At 42.2% G+C, this 22,468-nt stretch overlaps 1 protein-coding gene across 3 annotated transcripts in view; it reads left to right on the top strand.

Annotated features, from left to right (window-relative positions):
• RP1 (RP1 axonemal microtubule associated) overlaps positions 1–22,468 on the top strand; it is a 452,067-nt gene that overhangs the window by 141,809 nt on the left and 287,790 nt on the right. For all 3 annotated transcript variants that reach the window (XM_075584311.1, XM_075584310.1, XM_075584309.1), the window contains one exon: positions 11,354–11,440. In XM_075584311.1, coding sequence (XP_075440426.1) covers positions 11,354–11,440 — 87 coding nt within the window. The remainder of the gene's footprint in view (positions 1–11,353; positions 11,441–22,468) is intronic.

Here is a 22,468-nt window from a genome sequence, read left to right as displayed (position 1 = left end):
GCGCGGTGAGTGCTGGATCTTCCTGCAACTTCTCTGCTGTATGCTCCGGTCTGAATGAAAACTCCCACTCTACGCGTTTCAAAAGCAACTGCTTTCTTCCTCAGGAGTGTGGAGCCTTGTGACACATTGCATGCTTTTATATCTTGGTGATCTGATTAATCAACAGGTGTAAACCATTCCTTAAAGTGCTACTGGTGTGGCTAGTACAGATACAATTGCTCATATACAAACATGGGGTTAAAATCTTGATAAACACATCTTTTGTAAGGGGATACTTGGTAAACGGGATAGGGAATGAATCTTGTTATGAGAATATAAATTTAAATATAAAATATAAGTGGTGGTACATGCTATAAATTCAAACATATTTAACTCACTGATATCACTGGGTATATATACACGATCTGCAATATGCATGATCTACAATGGCAGACAATTTATACAAATTAATTATAAAATTATGACAAACTTGCAAATGCATTTTAACAAATTAATTATAAAATCCTAAAAACCTACAATTGGATGATGATGAAATATAAATGATCATGGAGGTAATATAACACTTACTACCATACAAAGACACTTACTACCATACAAAGAAACCTAAAGTGCACAGATAATAATGGCTATTGGATAGATACTGAGGAAATTGGATGAAAAAACTCCTAAAATGGGGGAGACAAAATCCACATTAGAAACAGATACAATTATTTCAAAAATGGAAGAATATCTAACTCCATATTTAATCCCCTTGGGGTGAGACTTCCTAAACGATGGATCCAAAAGGATTCTCTCCTCAAAAGTTCATTCTCTCTATCTCCCCCTCTCCAGTGTTGTTTCACTTGTTCTATAACTGTGTAAGTCAAACCTGTGGCATCTCCTTGATGTACTGTGGCGAAATGATCAGAAACACTGTGTGTTTTTATTTGTCGTTTAATGCTGCTAAGGTGTTCTAGGATCCTAGTTCTAATGGGTCTTGCAGTCTTGCCCACGTATTGCAATTTACATGGGCACTCTAATACATATACGACGTGATCTGATCTACAGGTAAGACTTGTTTTTATGTTAAAGCGTTCATTAGTGACATTGGAGCAGAAGTTTGCGGTGTTCGTAGATTTAAACTGGCACGCCCTGCAGGTTTTGCACCCATAGAACCCCGTGTTTTGGCTCAACCAATTATTCTTACTTGGGTTTCTCTCTCTTAATGCACTGGGCGCCAACTTGGTCTTCAAATTGTCAGCTTTTCTAAACAATACATTTGGTCTCTCTGGAATCACACTTCCCAATATAGAATCATTTTTCAGAATATCCCAGTGTTTGTTTAGAATCTTTTGAATGTTTTTAGATTCCTTATTATAACCCGTGATGAATGCAAACTCTAAATGTTCTTTTTTCTTTTTGCTTTTAGGTCTCAAAAGCTCGCTCCTAATTCGGCTGTCAGCTTCTACAATTGCTCTATCCAATAACTTCCCATCGTACTCTTTATCCAAAAATCTTTGTTTAATAAAATCAGCCTGTTTTACAAATTGTTCTTGGTCTGTGCAATTTCTTTTAAGTCTGTTGAACTGTCCCAGTGGCACATTGTCCATCCAACGTGGCAAATGTCCACTGGTTCTTAAAATATAATTATTTTTGTCAATTGACTTAAAAAAGGTTTTGGTCTTGATGTTATTGTCCTCTATATATATCTCCAAATCTAGAAAGTGAATCATATTTGAACTAAAGGTACTGGTAAAATTCAAATTTTTTGTGTTTGTGTTAATATAATCAAAGAAAGAGTTTAGCTTTTCTTCTCCTCCCTTCCAAATTAAAAACACATCATCAATGAAACGGCGCCAGAGCACCAGGCCCGACCCCGGTACCTCTCCCATGGGCCAGATGGTCTCCTCCTCCCAAACCGCCATGAAGAGGTTAGCGTAACTGGGGGCAAACCTGGTGCCCATCGCCGTTCCACAATTCTGCAAATAAAAATCACCACCATACCAAAAGTAGTTGTGGGTTAATATGAATAATATACTATCTACAATGAAGTCTGCCTGATCCTTTGGTAATTCTGAATCCTGTTCCAATATATATTTGATGGCTGCGCAACCTTGTTCATGATTTATTGACGTGTACAATGATGATACGTCGCAGCTAGCCATAATGAAATGGTCTTCCCATTTTAGTTCAGTGAGTGTGTTTAAAATATCCATAGTGTCTCTCAGATAAGATTTTTGCTTTGATACATATTTTTGTAAAAATCTGTCGATGTACATGGACAAATTTGCTGTGAGGGAGCCAATCCCCGAGACAATAGGTCTGCCTGGGGGATTGGCTACACTCTTGTGTATCTTTGGAAGATGATAGAAAACTGGCATTCTCGCCTTATCTACATATAGGAAATCATATTCTTTATCATTGAGAATGCCAGTTTCCCTTCCCCTATCCAAGAGACATTTCAAATCAGTTGTGTATTCATTAATTGGATCACTTTTTAGTTTGGTATAGGTAGTTTTGTCCTCTAGGAGGCGTAGGGACTCCTTGTTATAATTTGCCTTGTCCATCAATACAACGCCTCCTCCCTTGTCCGCCTGTTTAATGACCAAGTCCTCGTTCTCCACCAGTTCCCTTAAAGCTTTTTTTTCTTCTTTTGTAAGATTATCCTTGATGTTCGTTTTATTCTTCATAAGATCATCGAAATCACTCGTGATCATTTTGAAGAAAACATCTACATTATTTCCTTTTGCGAACTGTGGATAGAATGTGGATTTTGGCCTTAAATCAGTATGGACAAAATTTCTCTCCTCTTGTACCACCACAGGAATCGTTGTATCGTTACTTGGTTCAAGATTCCTTCCCAGGAAATATCTTTTCAGGGTTAGTTTGCGCAGATATTTATTTGCATCAATGTAGAGGTCAAAGCTGTTGTGGCCTCTCACTGGTGCAAAAGAAAGACCCTTTGAAATGACCTCCCTCTGAGGTTCTGTGAGGACTACAGAGCTTAAATTAAAGATGTTATCATTTATTTTGCGCTTTTTTTGCGCTCTCTTTCTTTTTCGTCCTCTCCTCCCTCTAAAGGTCTTCCTCTTTTTAGATTTTTGGACTCCTTTTCCATCAGTGGGAGGTAACGATTTTTGTTCTCCCACAGAGTGGATGGGCCCTCTGCGCCTAAAAAAACCTCTGTTTTTTCCTGTTGTTTATCTCTCTGAACCTCTCTTTTCTCCCTTTCTTCCTCCCTTCTCCCTTTCTGTGATTTCTCCTTCTTTTTTTGATATCTCTCTTCTTCTCTTTTATCTTTCTTCTGTTGGTTAATCGGAGTGAAATTTGCTGTACCCCCTACTTTAAATTCATTTGATTCTAATCTCTCCCTATGTGTGGAGTGATCCTTTTCTACATTCGTTTCTCTATATTTGTAGTTATCCTTTTTGTATCTATCCTGATTTCTCTTAAAATTTCTCCCCTTATTCCAGTTTCTCTGCTCTCCTTTTAAATAATCTTCTTCATCTCGTTTGAATTTTTTAAGTTTATTGGTTTCAGTTTCCTTTGAAATAGAGTCTATTTTAATTTGCAGTAATCTGTCTTTATCTTTAAATTCACTGGTGTGTTCTACTATAATTAGTTTCTCTTGGATTTCTTTTATATCCTCATCCAGTTGTTTCAGATGGGATTTTTGCTGTTCAATAATCAAGTTTATTAAATCCTCTGAACACTTATCCAAAATGTTATTCCAGTGTAACAGAAAATCTGCATCCTCTAGATCAAAGGAAGGTTTTTTACCAATCCTTAATCCCCTAGGGACTCTACCACAATTTTTATATTCCTCTAAAAAAACTACATCCAACCACTTCTTTGTATCTTTGATCATAAATCGTTCTAATTTCTGAAACTCCTCTGTTATCATCTTCCCCACATCATTTTCATCTATTCTAATTTCCTCTATTGGTGCAGAATCAAATTTGACATTTCTTAATAAACGTTTTGAAAAAACAGTAGTAGTACTTTCTGTGATCTCCATGTATTCTTTTTAAACGTGCAGCCCAATCACCTGAAAACTAGTGCAATTGTATAGTGGTAAAGTGAAATAAGGCGCAAACAAATAAAAAGTGAACACTAATAATAAGTGACTAATCAAAATCTTAAATAGGTGATAATGTGATAAAATTTAAATCAATACAGCTTCACCCCCTGCTCTGGAACCCACAGGAAGGGGTAGTCTTCACTCTTCCCCCACAGTAACAGCAAAACACACAAAATCCACGGGGAGCATGGGGAGGAAACAAAAATAAATTTAAGTGCAGCAAAAAAAGGCAACGTGGAAAAAAGCCTTCAAATGACTTGGCTCTAATGAATTAACTACTTACAAGATGTAAGAGTCAAATAGGCAGGGTTGACTCAAACAGTCACAGGTAAGTGGATGATGCAGTTGTCATCAGAGTGGATCGGGTCCCCAGGATCACGTACCCCAATGTTGAGAGAAAAACTGGCATAGCACAGATCACTCGAGATAAAATAGCTTTATAACAATAAAATATTATACTCACATTCTAACAATAAAATACGGGCATATCACACTGCATTAGTGTAGGAAGATTTTAGCCAGCTGGCTCACCGTCCTGCAACGTTCCCCCACTCCTCTGCCTCAGCCCCCGGTCAGCTGTTACACTGCTCCGACTGGCGTCTGACGTCACTTCTGGGTTCGTCGCGCGGTGAGTGCTGGATCTTCCTGCAACTTCTCTGCTGTATGCTCCGGTCTGAATGAAAACTCCCACTCTACGCGTTTCAAAAGCAACTGCTTTCTTCCTCAGGAGTGTGGAGCCTTGTGACACATTGCATGCTTTTATATCTTGGTGATCTAAAAAGAGGAAGACCTTTAGAGGGAGGAGAGGACGAAAAAGAAAGAGAGCGCAAAAAAAGCGCAAAATAAATGATAACATCTTTAATTTAAGCTCTGTAGTCCTCACAGAACCTCAGAGGGAGGTCATTTCAAAGGGTCTTTCTTTTGCACCAGTGAGAGGCCACAACAGCTTTGACCTCTACATTGATGCAAATAAATATCTGCGCAAACTAACCCTGAAAAGATATTTCCTGGGAAGGAATCTTGAACCAAGTAACGATACAACGATTCCTGTGGTGGTACAAGAGGAGAGAAATTTTGTCCATACTGATTTAAGGCCAAAATCCACATTCTATCCACAGTTCGCAAAAGGAAATAATGTAGATGTTTTCTTCAAAATGATCACGAGTGATTTCGATGATCTTATGAAGAATAAAACGAACATCAAGGATAATCTTACAAAAGAAGAAAAAAAAGCTTTAAGGGAACTGGTGGAGAACGAGGACTTGGTCATTAAACAGGCGGACAAGGGAGGAGGCGTTGTATTGATGGACAAGGCAAATTATAACAAGGAGTCCCTACGCCTCCTAGAGGACAAAACTACCTATACCAAACTAAAAAGTGATCCAATTAATGAATACACAACTGATTTGAAATGTCTCTTGGATAGGGGAAGGGAAACTGGCATTCTCAATGATAAAGAATATGATTTCCTATATGTAGATAAGGCGAGAATGCCAGTTTTCTATCATCTTCCAAAGATACACAAGAGTGTAGCCAATCCCCCAGGCAGACCTATTGTCTCGGGGATTGGCTCCCTCACAGCAAATTTGTCCATGTACATCGACAGATTTTTACAAAAATATGTATCAAAGCAAAAATCTTATCTGAGAGACACTATGGATATTTTAAACACACTCACTGAACTAAAATGGGAAGACCATTTCATTATGGCTAGCTGCGACGTATCATCATTGTACACGTCAATAAATCATGAACAAGGTTGCGCAGCCATCAAATATATATTGGAACAGGATTCAGAATTACCAAAGGATCAGGCAGACTTCATTGTAGATAGTATATTATTCATATTAACCCACAACTACTTTTGGTATGGTGGTGATTTTTATTTGCAGAATTGTGGAACGGCGATGGGCACCAGGTTTGCCCCCAGTTACGCTAACCTCTTCATGGCGGTTTGGGAGGAGGAGACCATCTGGCCCATGGGAGAGGTACCGGGGTCGGGCCTGGTGCTCTGGCGCCGTTTCATTGATGATGTGTTTTTAATTTGGAAGGGAGGAGAAGAAAAGCTAAACTCTTTCTTTGATTATATTAACACAAACACAAAAAATTTGAATTTTACCAGTACCTTTAGTTCAAATATGATTCACTTTCTAGATTTGGAGATATATATAGAGGACAATAACATCAAGACCAAAACCTTTTTTAAGTCAATTGACAAAAATAATTATATTTTAAGAACCAGTGGACATTTGCCACGTTGGATGGACAATGTGCCACTGGGACAGTTCAACAGACTTAAAAGAAATTGCACAGACCAAGAACAATTTGTAAAACAGGCTGATTTTATTAAACAAAGATTTTTGGATAAAGAGTACGATGGGAAGTTATTGGATAGAGCAATTGTAGAAGCTGACAGCCGAATTAGGAGCGAGCTTTTGAGACCTAAAAGCAAAAAGAAAAAAGAACATTTAGAGTTTGCATTCATCACGGGTTATAATAAGGAATCTAAAAACATTCAAAAGATTCTAAACAAACACTGGGATATTCTGAAAAATGATTCTATATTGGGAAGTGTGATTCCAGAGAGACCAAATGTATTGTTTAGAAAAGCTGACAATTTGAAGACCAAGTTGGCGCCCAGTGCATTAAGAGAGAGAAACCCAAGTAAGAATAATTGGTTGAGCCAAAACACGGGGTTCTATGGGTGCAAAACCTGCAGGGCGTGCCAGTTTAAATCTACGAACACCGCAAACTTCTGCTCCAATGTCACTAATGAACGCTTTAACATAAAAACAAGTCTTACCTGTAGATCAGATCACGTCGTATATGTATTAGAGTGCCCATGTAAATTGCAATACGTGGGCAAGACTGCAAGACCCATTAGAACTAGGATCCTAGAACACCTTAGCAGCATTAAACGACAAATAAAAACACACAGTGTTTCTGATCATTTCGCCACAGTACATCAAGGAGATGCCACAGGTTTGACTTACACAGTTATAGAACAAGTGAAACAACACTGGAGAGGGGGAGATAGAGAGAATGAACTTTTGAGGAGAGAATCCTTTTGGATCCATCGTTTAGGAAGTCTCACCCCAAGGGGATTAAATATGGAGTTAGATATTCTTCCATTTTTGAAATAATTGTATCTGTTTCTAATGTGGATTTTGTCTCCCCCATTTTAGGAGTTTTTTCATCCAATTTCCTCAGTATCTATCCAATAGCCATTATTATCTGTGCACTTTAGGTTTCTTTGTATGGTAGTAAGTGTCTTTGTATGGTAGTAAGTGTTATATTACCTCCATGATCATTTATATTTCATCATCATCCAATTGTAGGTTTTTAGGATTTTATAATTAATTTGTTAAAATGCATTTGCAAGTTTGTCATAATTTTATAATTAATTTGTATAAATTGTCTGCCATTGTAGATCATGCATATTGCAGATCGTGTATATATACCCAGTGATATCAGTGAGTTAAATATGTTTGAATTTATAGCATGTACCACCACTTATATTTTATATTTAAATTTATATTCTCATAACAAGATTCATTCCCTATCCCGTTTACCAAGTATCCCCTTACAAAAGATGTGTTTATCAAGATTTTAACCCCATGTTTGTATATGAGCAATTGTATCTGTACTAGCCACACCAGTAGCACTTTAAGGAATGGTTTACACCTGTTGATTAATCAGATCACCAAGATATAAAAGCATGCAATGTGTCACAAGGCTCCACACTCCTGAGGAAGAAAGCAGTTGCTTTTGAAACGCGTAGAGTGGGAGTTTTCATTCAGACCGGAGCATACAGCAGAGAAGTTGCAGGAAGATCCAGCACTCACCGCGCGACGAACCCAGAAGTGACGTCAGACGCCAGTCGGAGCAGTGTAACAGCTGACCGGGGGCTGAGGCAGAGGAGTGGGGGAACGTTGCAGGACGGTGAGCCAGCTGGCTAAAATCTTCCTACACTAATGCAGTGTGATATGCCCGTATTTTATTGTTAGAATGTGAGTATAATATTTTATTGTTATAAAGCTATTTTATCTCGAGTGATCTGTGCTATGCCAGTTTTTCTCTCAACATTGGGGTACGTGATCCTGGGGACCCGATCCACTCTGATGACAACTGCATCATCCACTTACCTGTGACTGTTTGAGTCAACCCTGCCTATTTGACTCTTACATCTTGTAAGTAGTTAATTCATTAGAGCCAAGTCATTTGAAGGCTTTTTTCCACGTTGCCTTTTTTTGCTGCACTTAAATTTATTTTTGTTTCCTCCCCATGCTCCCCGTGGATTTTGTGTGTTTTGCTGTTACTGTGGGGGAAGAGTGAAGACTACCCCTTCCTGTGGGTTCCAGAGCAGGGGGTGAAGCTGTATTGATTTAAATTTTATCACATTATCACCTATTTAAGATTTTGATTAGTCACTTATTATTAGTGTTCACTTTTTATTTGTTTGCGCCTTATTTCACTTTACCACTATACAATTGGACTCTTGGAGATACATCAGTTAGATCAGAAATGCCCTGCAGGATAATCACACACCCCAAGTAAGCCTTAATAATACATGTAATAACGTGATGTGTTATTGAGAGATTCAATAAGTATCCCCCACATTAGGGAAATAAACAATATATGTAGATACTATACTTGGACAGATGCTGCACACCAATATAAAAGGTCTCTTACTGTATGAAGAGTTCAGGATTAAACACACACTCAAACAAATAGAGGTGAAAAATGTATCTGAAGGGTAGGATATGTGTTTAAACCTAAAAACCATGGCAATAATGGCAAACAGATGCCTCCCGGTATAACAAGCAAAGAGATAAGTTAAAGTCCCAATTTGTTTTACCTTACCCACTGCATATAAATATAAAACATGATACAAATGATCACATACAGTACAGCATGCTTCTCTTGCCTCTCCCTATCTGCTGTGTGCTGAGGGAAGATGGCATGTGCTTTAGATGCAGCTGACATTCAATGCCTCAGTCTGCCAGCAATATTGCTAGGTCAAAAATGGAAATGACACATTCTCACCAACGTTGGACCAACAGGTTCAAACTGAGTATAAACAGCTCCGGACCTGGCAGTCATTGCTATCAGAGGCGCGACTGCCCCCCCTGCATGCCACGTGCCACACCGCTCTGACCATCAACAACCTCTCTCTCAACCATATGAGTTTCCCTGCATTACCATAGTTGGCATAGTATAAGTAAGAGGGACACAAAATCCCCTCTCTCCTCCACACAGACTCCCCCCTCCTCCAGAACCCGTTCTCGCTCCATCGCCGCCCCTCCTCCGTTCATCACCCCTCGTCAATCCATCAGCTCCTCTCCATTCATCACCACTCTCCTTCCTCCATCTCTCAGCCCCCCTCCATCCATTCTACCTGCCTCCATCTCTCAGCACCCCCTCCATCCATCACTTCCCTTCCTTCATTCATCAGTCCAACACCATCTGTCAGCCCCCTCCTCCTTCAGCCCACACCCAAGCTAAAAGCTCTTACTTGTGGAATGGAGAGAACCACGTGCAGTCGTAATTGACATCCGGGCCAGACCGCTGGGGTCCCCTGCACTCATGTGCCACTGCCATTGTCCTCTGCAGCTTCCGACCGTTTCCATCCACCACTTCCCACTCTCCCCATCAAAGATGGTCGAACCATCCAAATATGAGACATATAGGCGTCCCGACAGGCATTTCAAGGACATTCATTGAAAAAAGGGACACTCCAATACATACGGGACGTCTGGCAACCCTATCATAGAGAAACTTTCATTGAAGTTAATTTAGTGTCCTTGTGCGATAGTGGTCTCACACCCCAAAAGAGTCACAGAGTTTATAATCTAATATGTGCTGCTTGGAACAGAGAAAGATGCAATCACTTGCACATAGTCACACAGTATATGTACTGTATAAGTACCTGAAATACATACTTGCATAATTCAGGTTCATTATACTAACGATTATTATTTCACATTTTTCTGGATAATAAATTAATTAATACATTTAATAGTAATTTCTTTCCCGATTGCTATATCATGTTAGATCTTTTAATCCTAAATCAATACATACTACATAGCATAATGTTGTTCACAACATTTTAACTTTTCACAGCACATTCTTTTTTATATTGATAGGTAACTGCTAATTGTCAAAGTACTTTTATTCATCACCAAAAAAAGTGTTTTCTTTGAGACAATTGCGTCTGCTGAAGGATTATAGTGGGTGCAAAACATTTTGAAAAACAATATACTATGGCACTGGTCGCTTCCTGAATGCACACTCACATACTGTAGATCAGAGGTGCTCAACTCCAGTCCTCAAGGCCCCACAACGGGTCAGGTTTTCAGGATATCCCAGCTTCAGCACAGGTGGCTCAATCTCAATCAGTCCAACCTTCAACACAGGTGGCTCAAACAGTCCCTGCTTCAGCACAGGTGGCTCAATCAGAGGCTCAGTCTGAGCCTTTGATTGAGCCACCTGTGCTGAAGCTGGGATATCCCTGAAAACAGACCTGTCGGGGGGCTTGAGGACTGCAGTTGAGCACCTCTGCTGTAGATGACCCATGCTGACAATATATAGTTGACTGTGGGGAATTACAGTGTGTATGATCAATCAGGTTTTTCGGTTATCATGTACTAATGTCAATGAATTAAGAAGAGCACATGACAGGAAATGTAAGGGAGTCAAATTTTTGAGTATACAAAGATGATTTTTTGTGTAGATGCTAGACTGAAATTATAATAAAGAAAGTATTATTTTTAGATATGGTGTAACACACAATTTTTACATTTCAAACTTTTTCTACCACAGGCTGTCTTTAGGGCTGAACTTGCCAATGAACTTCATTATCAGAATGAAAACAGGATAGGGGCCAGAGAGATGCAGTCTGCTTGTATTAATGCACATTGTAATGCAGTGACGGTGCAACTACGATGCCTAATGCTGCAATATCAACCTTTAGTAAATCTAGGCCAAAGTGTTAAGCTAGGCATTCTCATTTGACGTCATCTAAAAATGCATTTCGGAGGAAATTGCTGCTTTAAAACAAAAGGCCATATTTACTAAGCAGTGCTAAGTTTAAGCACTACTTAAAATCCATGTTAAGCACCGCTTTGTAAATATAGCCCCAAATGTCACATCCATGAAGCTACATTGCTGATATTTTTGATCAAGTGATGAAACCCAGTGCATCATTCTCAGAATGCACTTTTCAAAGCTAATTAACTTCAACAAAGAATATATTTTTGTTTAAGTTGTATTTTGTTCTCATTCCCAATTCAGGTGGAAATACCTAATGTGGGAAAAATATATAAGATAAGAATAGGACATGATGGAACAAGTGATCAACCTGAATGGAAGCTACAGAGGGTAAACCTTTCAATATTTTATAACACATCCCAATTAAGTGGTCTGGATAGAAGTATATTTGTTGATAACTATATTTATTTACTATTTCTCTTTACAATGCTGTGGTCCTTTTCCTGAGTCTTTTATAGAGAGATCTAATGCTAATCAAGGTCTGATGAAGTGTGTGAGGATTTGTTTCGGAGAGTACGTACTGTAGGGCTTTTCTGTTTGCTCCGCCTCTCATAAATACATTGGATTTTGAAAGCCTATGCTACTCGTTTTATTGATTATCAATGATATTTCTCCAGGCAGCACACCTTACAGAACAATGCCAGCCTTATTACCATGACGGGTTGCAAAGCTGGCACAGGGATAACAACATTACACAGTCCTACTTTATTCTCTCTCCTACTACGCTGACGGCCTAACATGTTTATTACTTTGGTTCCTGAAGAATGGAGCTTACCGTCAGCTTTGTATTCTTCATGGGGTATCCAGCTCCTGTAACTTGACAATTTGTAGCAGGTCCTTGTTCCCTAAACAGAGACATAATGAGTTATTCAGATCGACAAAAATAATTCCTGTAAGATTCCCCACTGGTTATTAAGCTAAATGTATTTGTAGAAAAACCTGATATAAATTCCCTAATTGAGCAGTCTTTTCTCCAATCTAGAGTAGCCCCACCTAGAAGTACCATTACCTGCAAAATTATGAACCAATTCCACAACTTGTTTTGACCAATTTTAGAAATCTTTACTTCACAGTAGTAGAGATCGACCTGCATAGACCAAAAATTAGGTGAGATAAGGGGTTCTAGGCCAGAAATTGTATATTCATTATACTGCATTCATCATTTAGACTCTAATGAGGTCTGAGATCGATTCTGTTAAAATCAGAGAGAGTGACCCCGTCAGTGGAACTCACAGAAAATCAATGAGCATTGGTACAACTGCTTACAGCAGAAGAGAATAACCCTTTACAGGTGTCATAAACCTCTGAAAAAAGAGCAAAGGTGCGGAACATTAAGTTCTTTGAGGCTGGAAGCCCAGTGTCCTACAGGAACATCGTCTGTGAATCACCATATTTTTCCCACAGTAGTAATTGTGAAGAAAAATAGACAGACGTTTTCTTCATGATACTTCTTTCTTTGTAATAGAAAGAGAACCTGTTAAGCAGTACGGAAGGAAGAAAAACATTTAAGTGGCTCTGATATTGAACTGCAGCTTGTACTACATGCGCAGCAGAAGAGTACATTCTCTTTCGACATCTGAGCCACAACATCGAAGTCACGATTGACAATGAAAATGTTCAACTCGAATGCTGGCAGATGCCGATTAACTCCTGCACTATATAAATGTAACCGTGTGTGTGTGTGTGTGTGCTCACATACTGTCACACTGCCCCCTGACTGGTTCCTTTCCAACGGGTCTGTGATGGACATGAGAAGCTGCCAATAATAACAACAGCTGTGGAAGAGGAGGGACTATGTGGGAGAGGAGCCTTTAAGAAAAGGAAAGGCAGCCATGTTTGATTAGATCTGTGCAAACCTGAGCGCAACAGGTTCGTTCGAGGTCTACAGAGAGAAAGTGCACCAGTGCAAGTGGTGACCAGAGCTGCGAGCCACAGTTCCAGAGTGGAAAAGAGATCATGTACCACTGAAAAGGACCCTCAATGGCTATAAGACACAGTGGTACCGAATGACTTTTTTGAAGAACAGGCCTGCAACAGGTTCAGTACAACACGAGCTCCTACAGTGTGCCAGCACCATCATAAGCCAACATACTCCGGATTGGGTGGCTACTACACCACTGACACTGACTCACACTCGTGCAGCGCTATTTGGGGATTGCGTTGCATATTTGGGATAGTGTTATATGTGTACAGTATGTAGTAATCGTTTGCTGAGTATCACAAGGTGTCTGAGTTTAATAAGTGTATAGTAAACTAAGTACCCGAACTGTGTTTGTACACTGGCGACACACTTTATTCGAGCTCGGCTAGTCCCACGAATTCGGGTATACCCGGGTGTATTGAGGTTTGTGACTGTTTTCTGCCCGAGTGCATTGAGTTATTTTCCAGGCAGGGATTGAAGCATTTTATTCCCGCTGGCTGCAATACTGCACAGTATATATATATATATACTGCATTACAATTCATGAATTTATGCCATCTGGTAGACACGCGAAGCATTGCAGCCTATTAAATCCTAATCATTATCATTTAACAGATCAGCCGCCCATCAGCCAGGCATGAACCCAGGCTGGGAAGGCAAATGCAACGGGGCTTGTCAGAGGTGAGGAGCGGCGCATTCCAGGTATCTGCCAGGTACATACCGGGTATTTGCTCGAATAAAGTGTGTCGGTGCAGTATTATTCCTGCCGTCTGACCGTAGGACACGTGTGGCCCAGTACGTACGGTAACAAGGTACTCAGTCCCCAGCCTAAGCGATAGTTGTAAGTTTGAGAACTAAAAGTAGAGGGGTTACATTATAAAAAATGTATATGACAATCAAAGAGATTCTTGCCATAATATGGGTAAAATGTACATTATCAATATTTTGTTGCCTACTATCTTAATGCAGATTAAAAAAAATATATATCTGTAAACATATTTTTAAATAAAAAATAATAATAAATAATAATACTATAATGTTTATAAAAATACAATTGTTTACTGTCAAATACTATAATGTAAGGTATATAAGTACCATTCGTTTATCATTATGATGCCTTATGCATATTTCATTAAAGATTCAATTTGTTTAGTTATCGTAAAACATACAGCAATGCTTATGTTGCTCTATATTTAAACATCATAGTATTTCATATTACTGAAATGCAGGGTACATCTTTTAAAGAAATAATTATATATATATATATATATATATATATATATATATATATATATATATATATGAATATATATATGCATATATATATATATATATATATATATATATATATATATATATATATATATAGTTATATTGTTATATGTAGGCAACAATAACATTGAAAATACATAAAGATTCATATGTTCATATACAGTAGATCTACAAGTAATTGACAACAAACTTCCAAAGGTCAACTGCAGATAGAACCCCATCTATTCCTTTGCAAATGAATTTTATTGAAGAAAGATAAATCACCAGTCTTAACAGTAATTAAAGTGGAGGAAGAAGAAATAACCAAAAGGTTCTTCAGAGGTATAATGACCTGAAAAACACATATCACAAAGACTACCAGAAGACATACTGTATGATACCTTTGAATTGCACATGACAGAAGGTTCTTGAATGCACAGACAATGCAGCAGCAGATGCCAGATTATCACTTATTTGCCATAAATGCAAACCAAGAACTTTCTATACAGTATATGGCTGTATAATAATCCTGCAAACACAACGCTTAAGACAAATTTGGTGGTTACCAGAAACTAGATACTATTGCTCTTTTATATGGTTATTATGTACACAATTTAATAATACAATGTTTTATGCTCGGGATAGTTAATGTTATTTAGCACCTAGTCTGGGATTCATCAAGACGCGATGCAGGTTGTCACACCCTGATCATGCAGCAACTATTATTAACTTGAATGGCAGATACCGATGGATCAGGGCACGATTGCCCACATAGCAGTTAATGAATTCCAGCTACAGTGAGCTAATTATTATTTGTATCTATATATAAAAGATTTTCTCTGTACTAGAATAAGATCAGTTCTCCAAAATGGCTCCGTCAAGGTTCTACAGATGAATCCAATGTCAGTGGATGCCGATATCTTGGTTGACCCCTTTTAACAGCAAAGTACAAAAAGGGAACCAAACATCTTTTTCCATGCATTCTGCTTTACCTTTGAATATGTATGAAACAGACAAAACCGAGGGCAGATTTTTGTCTAAGTATTAATGAAAAAGATGTGCTTTTTTTTTTTTTTTTAGAATTAACACTGCATTTTTGACATTGTTAACTAAACATAATTGGGCACCTCTTATCAATGGAGATTAACCTGTTTTTCTTATCCAACACATAGGCTGCGTCAAGGGTGGCGCTGAGCTGGTGCGGGCGCTCACGCTGGCCACGATGAGACACATTGCAACAATGTGTGTGGCCTGCGTGATCGCCCCCCCTGCGCGTGCTGTGAGCTGCAGTCAGTTTCAGGAGATTCAAAATGTTGACTCTGCCGCTCCGACATTTGAGCACATGACCAAATGTACCCAATCAGAGGACAGCAAGCAAAACCAATGCAATACCAGCATTGGGAGCTTGTATTGTATTGCATTGCATTGGTTGCTGTCCTGACACGAAACGGGGTGGGGGGGGCACACGAAACGGAAAACGGAGAGATGTGAACGGGGGGGGGGGGTAAAACAGAGTGGTGGTGTGGTGATAAAACGAAGTGGTGGTGTGGGGGGGAGTAAAATGAAGTGGTGGTGTGGGGGGGGGGGTAAAATGAAGTGGTGGTGTGGGGGGGGGCAAACAAAGTGGTGGTGGTGGGGCAAATAAAGTGGTGGTGGAGGGGTAAAAAAAGTGATGGAGGTGGGGGGGGCAAACAAAGTGGTGGTGGTGGGGGGAAGGCAAACGGAGTGGTGGGAGGCAAACAGAGTGAGGGGGGATGGGGGAGAGAGAGGAGGGAAGTGGGATAGAGAGAGGAGGGAATGGGGGAGAAAGGAGGGAAGGGGGGAGAGAGGAGGGAAGGGGGGGGAGAGAGGAAGGGGGAGAGAGAGGAGGGAAGGGGGGGAGAGAGGAGTGGGGGAGAGGAGAGAGAGAGGAGTGAAGGGGGGAGAGAGGAGGGAATGGGGGGGAGAGGAGGGAAGGGGGGGAGGCAGGGGGAATGGAGGGGGTAGAGAGGGGGAGAGGAGAGATGAGGGAAGGGGGGGAGAGATGAGGGAAGGGGGAGAGAGAGGAGGGAAGGGGGAGAGAGGGGAGGGTCGGGAAAAGAGAGAGGGGAAGTTCGGGGAGAGATTAGGGGGAGGGTCGGGGAGAAAGAAGGGGGAGGGTTGGGGAGAGATGGGGGAGGGTCGCGGAGAAAGAAGGGGGAGGGTTGGGGAGAGAGAGAGGGGGAGGGTCGAGGGGGAGAGAGAGAGCGCGGGGGAGAGAGAGCGCAGGGGGGGAGAGAGAGCACGGGGGAGAGAGAGCGCAGGGGGGAGAGAGCGCGGGGGGAGAGAGAGAGCGCAGGGAGGGAGAGAGAAAGCAATGGGGGAGAGAGCGCGGAGGGGAGAGAGAGTGCAGGGGGGAGAGAGAGCGCAGGGGGTTGGAGGGCGAGAGTGCGGGGGGGCAGGAGAGAGAGCGCAGGAAGGGAGGGGGTGGGAGAGAGGGAGGCAGGGAGAGGGGGTGGGGCGGAGGGGGGAGCGAGGGGGGAGGTGGGAAGAGCAGGGGAGAGAAAGAGAGGGGATATATATCCATCTATATATATCCATAGATATTTATATATTTTATTATATATATGTAACAGATTTTCTGACCTAGCCTGACCCACCCAATCTCACATTGGCCCCTGTGGTCTAACCAGTCCCCATTACATGGTTGTGTCTGGTGGTGCACCTGTTGGCAACAGGACTCCTGAGTCTCCCGCATGATGTTGTGTGGGGATTGCCAACCCAGACAGGCAGCTGAGGTAGTGTGCATGAGTCCTACCTATATCCAGTGCAGCGCCTCCACCTCATCAGGATCCTTGCGTCCGCATGGGGATGGTTCTGATGAGGAACTCCTTCTTGGTGATGCCTTCCCCTGCTGAGTAATTCCAGACCCACACAGTGAAGTGTCTTTATTCAAGGTCATCTTTATTGGCATGGTGGTATGGGCCAGCTGCCCCTCACAGCTATCAGCTTAGCCGCTCATTCCTTTGCTGCACTCCATCTGGAAAGTTCCTCCTTCTCCTAATGGAGTTGCTTTCCACCTCTCCCCTTAGGGAGATTCAACAGCTTCTCTGTCTCTCTGCTCAGAGCTGCACAGATTCACAGCTACAGCATGAGACTACTGCAACACTGTTGCAGACCTTCACGTGCCTCTCACTGAACAGAGGCAGCACAACACAGGAAACTGAACTAACTTTAGGCAGTGCTGTGTCTTATATCCCCTCAGGAACAGGCACATCTCTGATGTCACTAAGGGTGGACACCAAGCATATTGTCACTTCCTTTGGGACATATGACACCTCACCAGGGTTTGAGGGCAAACCTCCATGATGACTACTGGCAATCCTGCATACTTACAGGTTTACTGCCAGCATGAGAAAGAGATATGTACACCAATTTTACACATGGCTACATATATATCCATAGTCCATAGATATATATATTACTGCAATAGATGCCCCCCGTCCCACTGACATGCCCCTCCCCCCCCCCCCCCCCACTGACACGCCGCTCGCAAATTTCCTCTAGCAGGACAGGATTTGTCTCCTGCTTACATGCAGGTGACGTCACTGCTCATGAGCGCCAGCCCGCTTGCTCTTCGCTTCACCCTGGACGAGGCCTAAGGTAGTAGCAATTCCACATTAAATGTGCTTGGATTTAAGTAATTCTAGAAATATTTAGTTTTATTGTACATTGTAGAAAAAAATAAAAACGTAATATTTTAATATGTACTTATGGATCTGAGTCCGACTGGATCTGGCAGATATCCTGTTTTCTCAAAATGTGTTAAAAAAAATGTAAATGAAAATAAAATACATATCAATAATTGCTCTTATTTTTCACATATCCATTATATGTCAATATGTCGAGGAAAGCAGATAAAATGTAGAAATATTTTCAATTCACAGAATCTACAAAAGTTCATATATTGGTCTATAGGCATAAAAAAACGAATTGATTATTACTTGGCATTAGGCAAATATTTATCTTCGGTTGTTTACTTTATAACCGAAGTAACAAAACTGCAACTTGATAGCTAGAATCACTTTGCATAACAAATTATGCCATCTGGCTGGTTTACTTTAGGAATATCAAAACTGAATAGAACTTAAGTCATTTTGATTATGCCCACATGATTCCTTGTGCCATATGCTCTATTGTGTTTTCTACAGTCCATTTGATTACCACATGCTATAAATCTCATAGGATAATTTGTAGGATGTCAATGAATCGCCTTTGCTAGAGGAAGCAATTAGTAATAAGAGAAAAGATTGCTCCCCAGCAAAGCAGCTAACATTTATGAGTGTTTTAGATGAAATGAGAACGGAAACTCCATGTTGTTTTGAAAATACTGTAACTGTACTTCTTGCTGCTGGTACCTCCAGGAAACACACACGGAGACCACGTTTATTAAAATACAGAAACCGTTCACCGGGACAGAGTACTAAAAGCACATCCCCTGACAGGACTTTGAACCAACATGGGTTAAATCTTGTATGGATTCAGCAATAGATTCTTGGAAGGTTGTTGAATCAGTAATCTCAATTTCAGAAGGATGTCCTGTCATCCTTCTGTCTCTCAGGATTCGGCATTCTCCACGCTCCCCACACAAAGCACCCCCTTCCCGCAGGGCGTCCCTGGACACACAAAACAAACCTGCCTTACCGGCCTCCACGGCTCCTCGCCCCTGCCGCCGTCGCGGGATCACTCCCCTCGGCGATTCCTCTGCTCAGCGCCGGGCGCGCCCACGCCCTCCTGCGCACACACCTGCACGCACACCTGCACCATCCACTGGCTCGGTTCACGCACATACACGAGTTACGGAGCACGCTCAGTCTGCACACTCTTCTTCCCGTCCCCCGGACCTCTGGCTCCGCCCCCGCACACTGCACGGGCATACTCAGGTTACCAACAGGACTCACCTGGCCTGTTATGCCTGCACCAATCTGCAGTGTCTCCCTGTAGCTCTTCCTGTCCCGTCTCCGTTCCTAATTGGACCTTCCTGCTTTATCTATCTCCTCTCTGCTCTCAGTCTTTGCTCGACATAGTCTCTGTATGGAAGTACTTCTGGATTCTCTCAGTGTTTTCACAGGTTCTGAAGTGGCTTGTACGACTACCCCCTCTGGCTCTCGATCTCGGCACTCCTTGGACAACGCTCACTCTGGTAACCCCTTGAACACGGCTTGGACAACAACCTATCTCCACTCTCCACTCCCTGACTTCGGCGAGGCATTCTTCACTCTTCCTCTACAACAGGAACCGGCAAGTATTGTCTACCTTACTACACCTGGCCAGGCAACGCTTCATACCACACTCCGGACACGCTCCCTTTGCTGCGGGTGCGTGTATTACCACTTCCCCCTTCAGCTCAGGGGACGGGTCTGGTCTGCGGGCAGCACCGGCGTAACATTATGTCGAGCCCACAAGACGCAGACCAGACCGAACTTCAACAGTTTCTCTCCAATATGCTTCAGCAAAACCAGGCCATGGCGGATCAAATTGTGGCACTTACACGCCAGGTCGCAGTACTCTCAGACAGGGTACCGACCGTGACCCCGACAGATTTAAGCCCCCACTCCGCAAGCACAGTTAGCAACTCAGATGTAAGGATTCCTCCCCCCAAGCCTTATGCAGGTGAACCGCAAGATTGTAGGGGTTTCCTAAACCAGTGTGAGGTGCAGTTTGAAATGGCCCCCCATCTCTACAATACTGATCGCAAGAAGGTAGCTTACATTTATAACCTCCTCACTGGCAGCGCCGTGACTTGGGCTTCCCCGGTTTGGGAGCGACGTTCTGACCTTACCAGAGATTACCCGGCATTTAAAGCCGAGTTTCAACGAGTATTCGATTCTCCAGCTCGTCGGGAGATGGCATCTGTTTCTCTCCTCCAGATCACTCAGGGACGGCAAATGGTTACAGTATGCTGTGGAATTCCGGACTCTAGCAACTGAGACTAACTGGGGACAAGAAGCTCTCGTCTCCGTATTCTGGCAAGGCCTGGCAGATCCCATCAAGGACGAACTCTCTCGCCAATCCAGGCCGGATCAATTGGAGGTCCTCATTGATTTGGCTGTCCGAGTGGATCAACGTATCCAGGTACGCCGCTCTGAGCGTCAGCGCACTCGCTTCCATAACTTTCAAGTTCCGTTCTCCAATACTCCCAGCAACACTCCTGCTCCCCCAAGTGCTACCATACCTCTTCGTCCTGCACTGGAGTTGCCAGAGCCAATGCAATTGGGGGTACAATGCATCCGCACACCGATACGGCAGTTCCGCCACGCTGGGGGATTGTGTTTCTACTGCGGATCCATGGAACATCTGGTTCGGGAGTGTTCACTGCGTCCGGGAAACGGGAACACCCAGTGAGTACAGAGGGGCTCTCTCTGGGTGTAATGTCTCCACGTCCCCTTTCTAAAGGTGAACTCCCTAAGAAACTTACATTTCCAGTCTCCCTTTCAGGCGATAAGTTCAAGACTTATACCGCCGCTTTCATTGACTTAGGAGCTGGAGGAAACTTCGTGGATCTTGAATTCGCCAGGTTAAACCGCATACCACTCGTGAGAAAGAAGGTTCCCATCGCACTCGTCGGTATCGATGGACGTCCTCTTACCCCGGCCCACATCTCCTTAGAGACGGCTCCCTTGCTTCTGTCCTCACATCTGCACAAGGAGATCTTAGTTCTCGATGCCATTCACGCTCCTGGGATACCCATCACCCTTGGTCTTCCTTGGCTGCATCTTAACAATCCTCTCATTGACTGGACTTCCTCTGCTCCCATTTCCTGGAGGCCGAGGTCAGACGAGACTCATCAACTGCTGGCCAATACCTCTGTTCCCGAAGTCATTCTACCTTCCGTTTACCATCAATTCCGGGACGTTTTCAATAAGGTACAGTCAGACCTGTTGCCGCCACACAGGACATACGATTGTCTGATCGACCTAGTTCCAGGTTACTCCCAACCCAAGTCCAAGACCTACCCCTTGTCGTTACCAGAATCTCACGCTATGGATGAATATATCCAGGAGAATCTCAAGAAAGGCTTTATTCGTCACTCCAATTCCCCAGCAGGGGCTGGGTTTTTCTTCGTCAAGAAAAAGGACGGGTCGTTGAGGCCTTGCATCGACTACAGGGGTTTAAACCACATAACTATTAAAAATCGTTACCCCCTTCCCCTTATTACCGAACTGTTCGATAAATTACAGGGGGCCAAGATTTTTTCCAAGTTGGATCTACGTGGTGCCTATAACTTGGTGCGCATCAGGAAGGGGGATGAATGGAAGATGGCCTTCAACACGCGTAGTGGACACTACGAATATCTGGTAATGCCTTTCGGCTTATGTAATGCTCCCGCTGTCTTCCAGGATTTCATCAACGACGTCTTTCGTAAGGTACTCAATATTTTTGTTATTGTATACTTGGATGATACAAACACACAAATATACGTCGCTGCACCAGACCAACAAACATAGAACCACAAATTACCTGGTGCAAGGGGGAAACAAATAGGAACCACACAAATAATCAGGAGATTATAAACAGCCCCCTGTAGTTGCACTCAAAGTAAATGACAAAAGAGTTGTGATGTCAATGATGGTATATGGCAATGAATAGCCAAATCCTAGTATACAGTAGGATACACAGACAAAATGGTCTCACTACTAACTAAAAATAACAAAACTTTAATAATCTATGCTATAAAAACCGACGAAACACAATAAAAAATGCATACAAGTGCATCGATAAAAATCCCCAAATGTGTAGGGTAACGGTACTTGTTTAACACTATGTGTTCCAGATAGCTGTATAGTGATCCAAACTGCTATATAACAGGCTGCAGACTAATGCATAAAGGTATACACAACAGACTGGGTATTGCAGTATAGGGATACACCTGGTAGGGCCTCTATAAGTACACACTATGTGTGAAAGAGATGGGTTAATCTACTCCCTACTCCAAGTCTGTTGTGTATACCTTTCTCTTTCTCTTCCGCCTATCATCCTCAGTCCAATGGACAAACGGAGAGAATCAATCAATCCCTGGAGAAGTACCTGAGATGTTTCATATCCGATTTCCAGGATGATTGGGCTCAACTCCTCTCTTGGACAGAGTATGCCGTCAATTCTGCCAAAAACGAGTCCACCCGGGAGTCGCCCTTCTTTATAAATTATGGGTTCCATCCTCCCTGTCT

The sequence above is a fragment of the Ascaphus truei genome, chromosome 2, assembly GCF_040206685.1.
Source record: "Ascaphus truei isolate aAscTru1 chromosome 2, aAscTru1.hap1, whole genome shotgun sequence".
In the NCBI taxonomy this organism is placed as follows: Eukaryota; Metazoa; Chordata; class Amphibia; order Anura; family Ascaphidae; genus Ascaphus; species Ascaphus truei.
The sequence above is the reverse complement of the archived record's forward strand: the minus strand, read 5'-3'. Positions and strand labels throughout refer to the sequence as shown.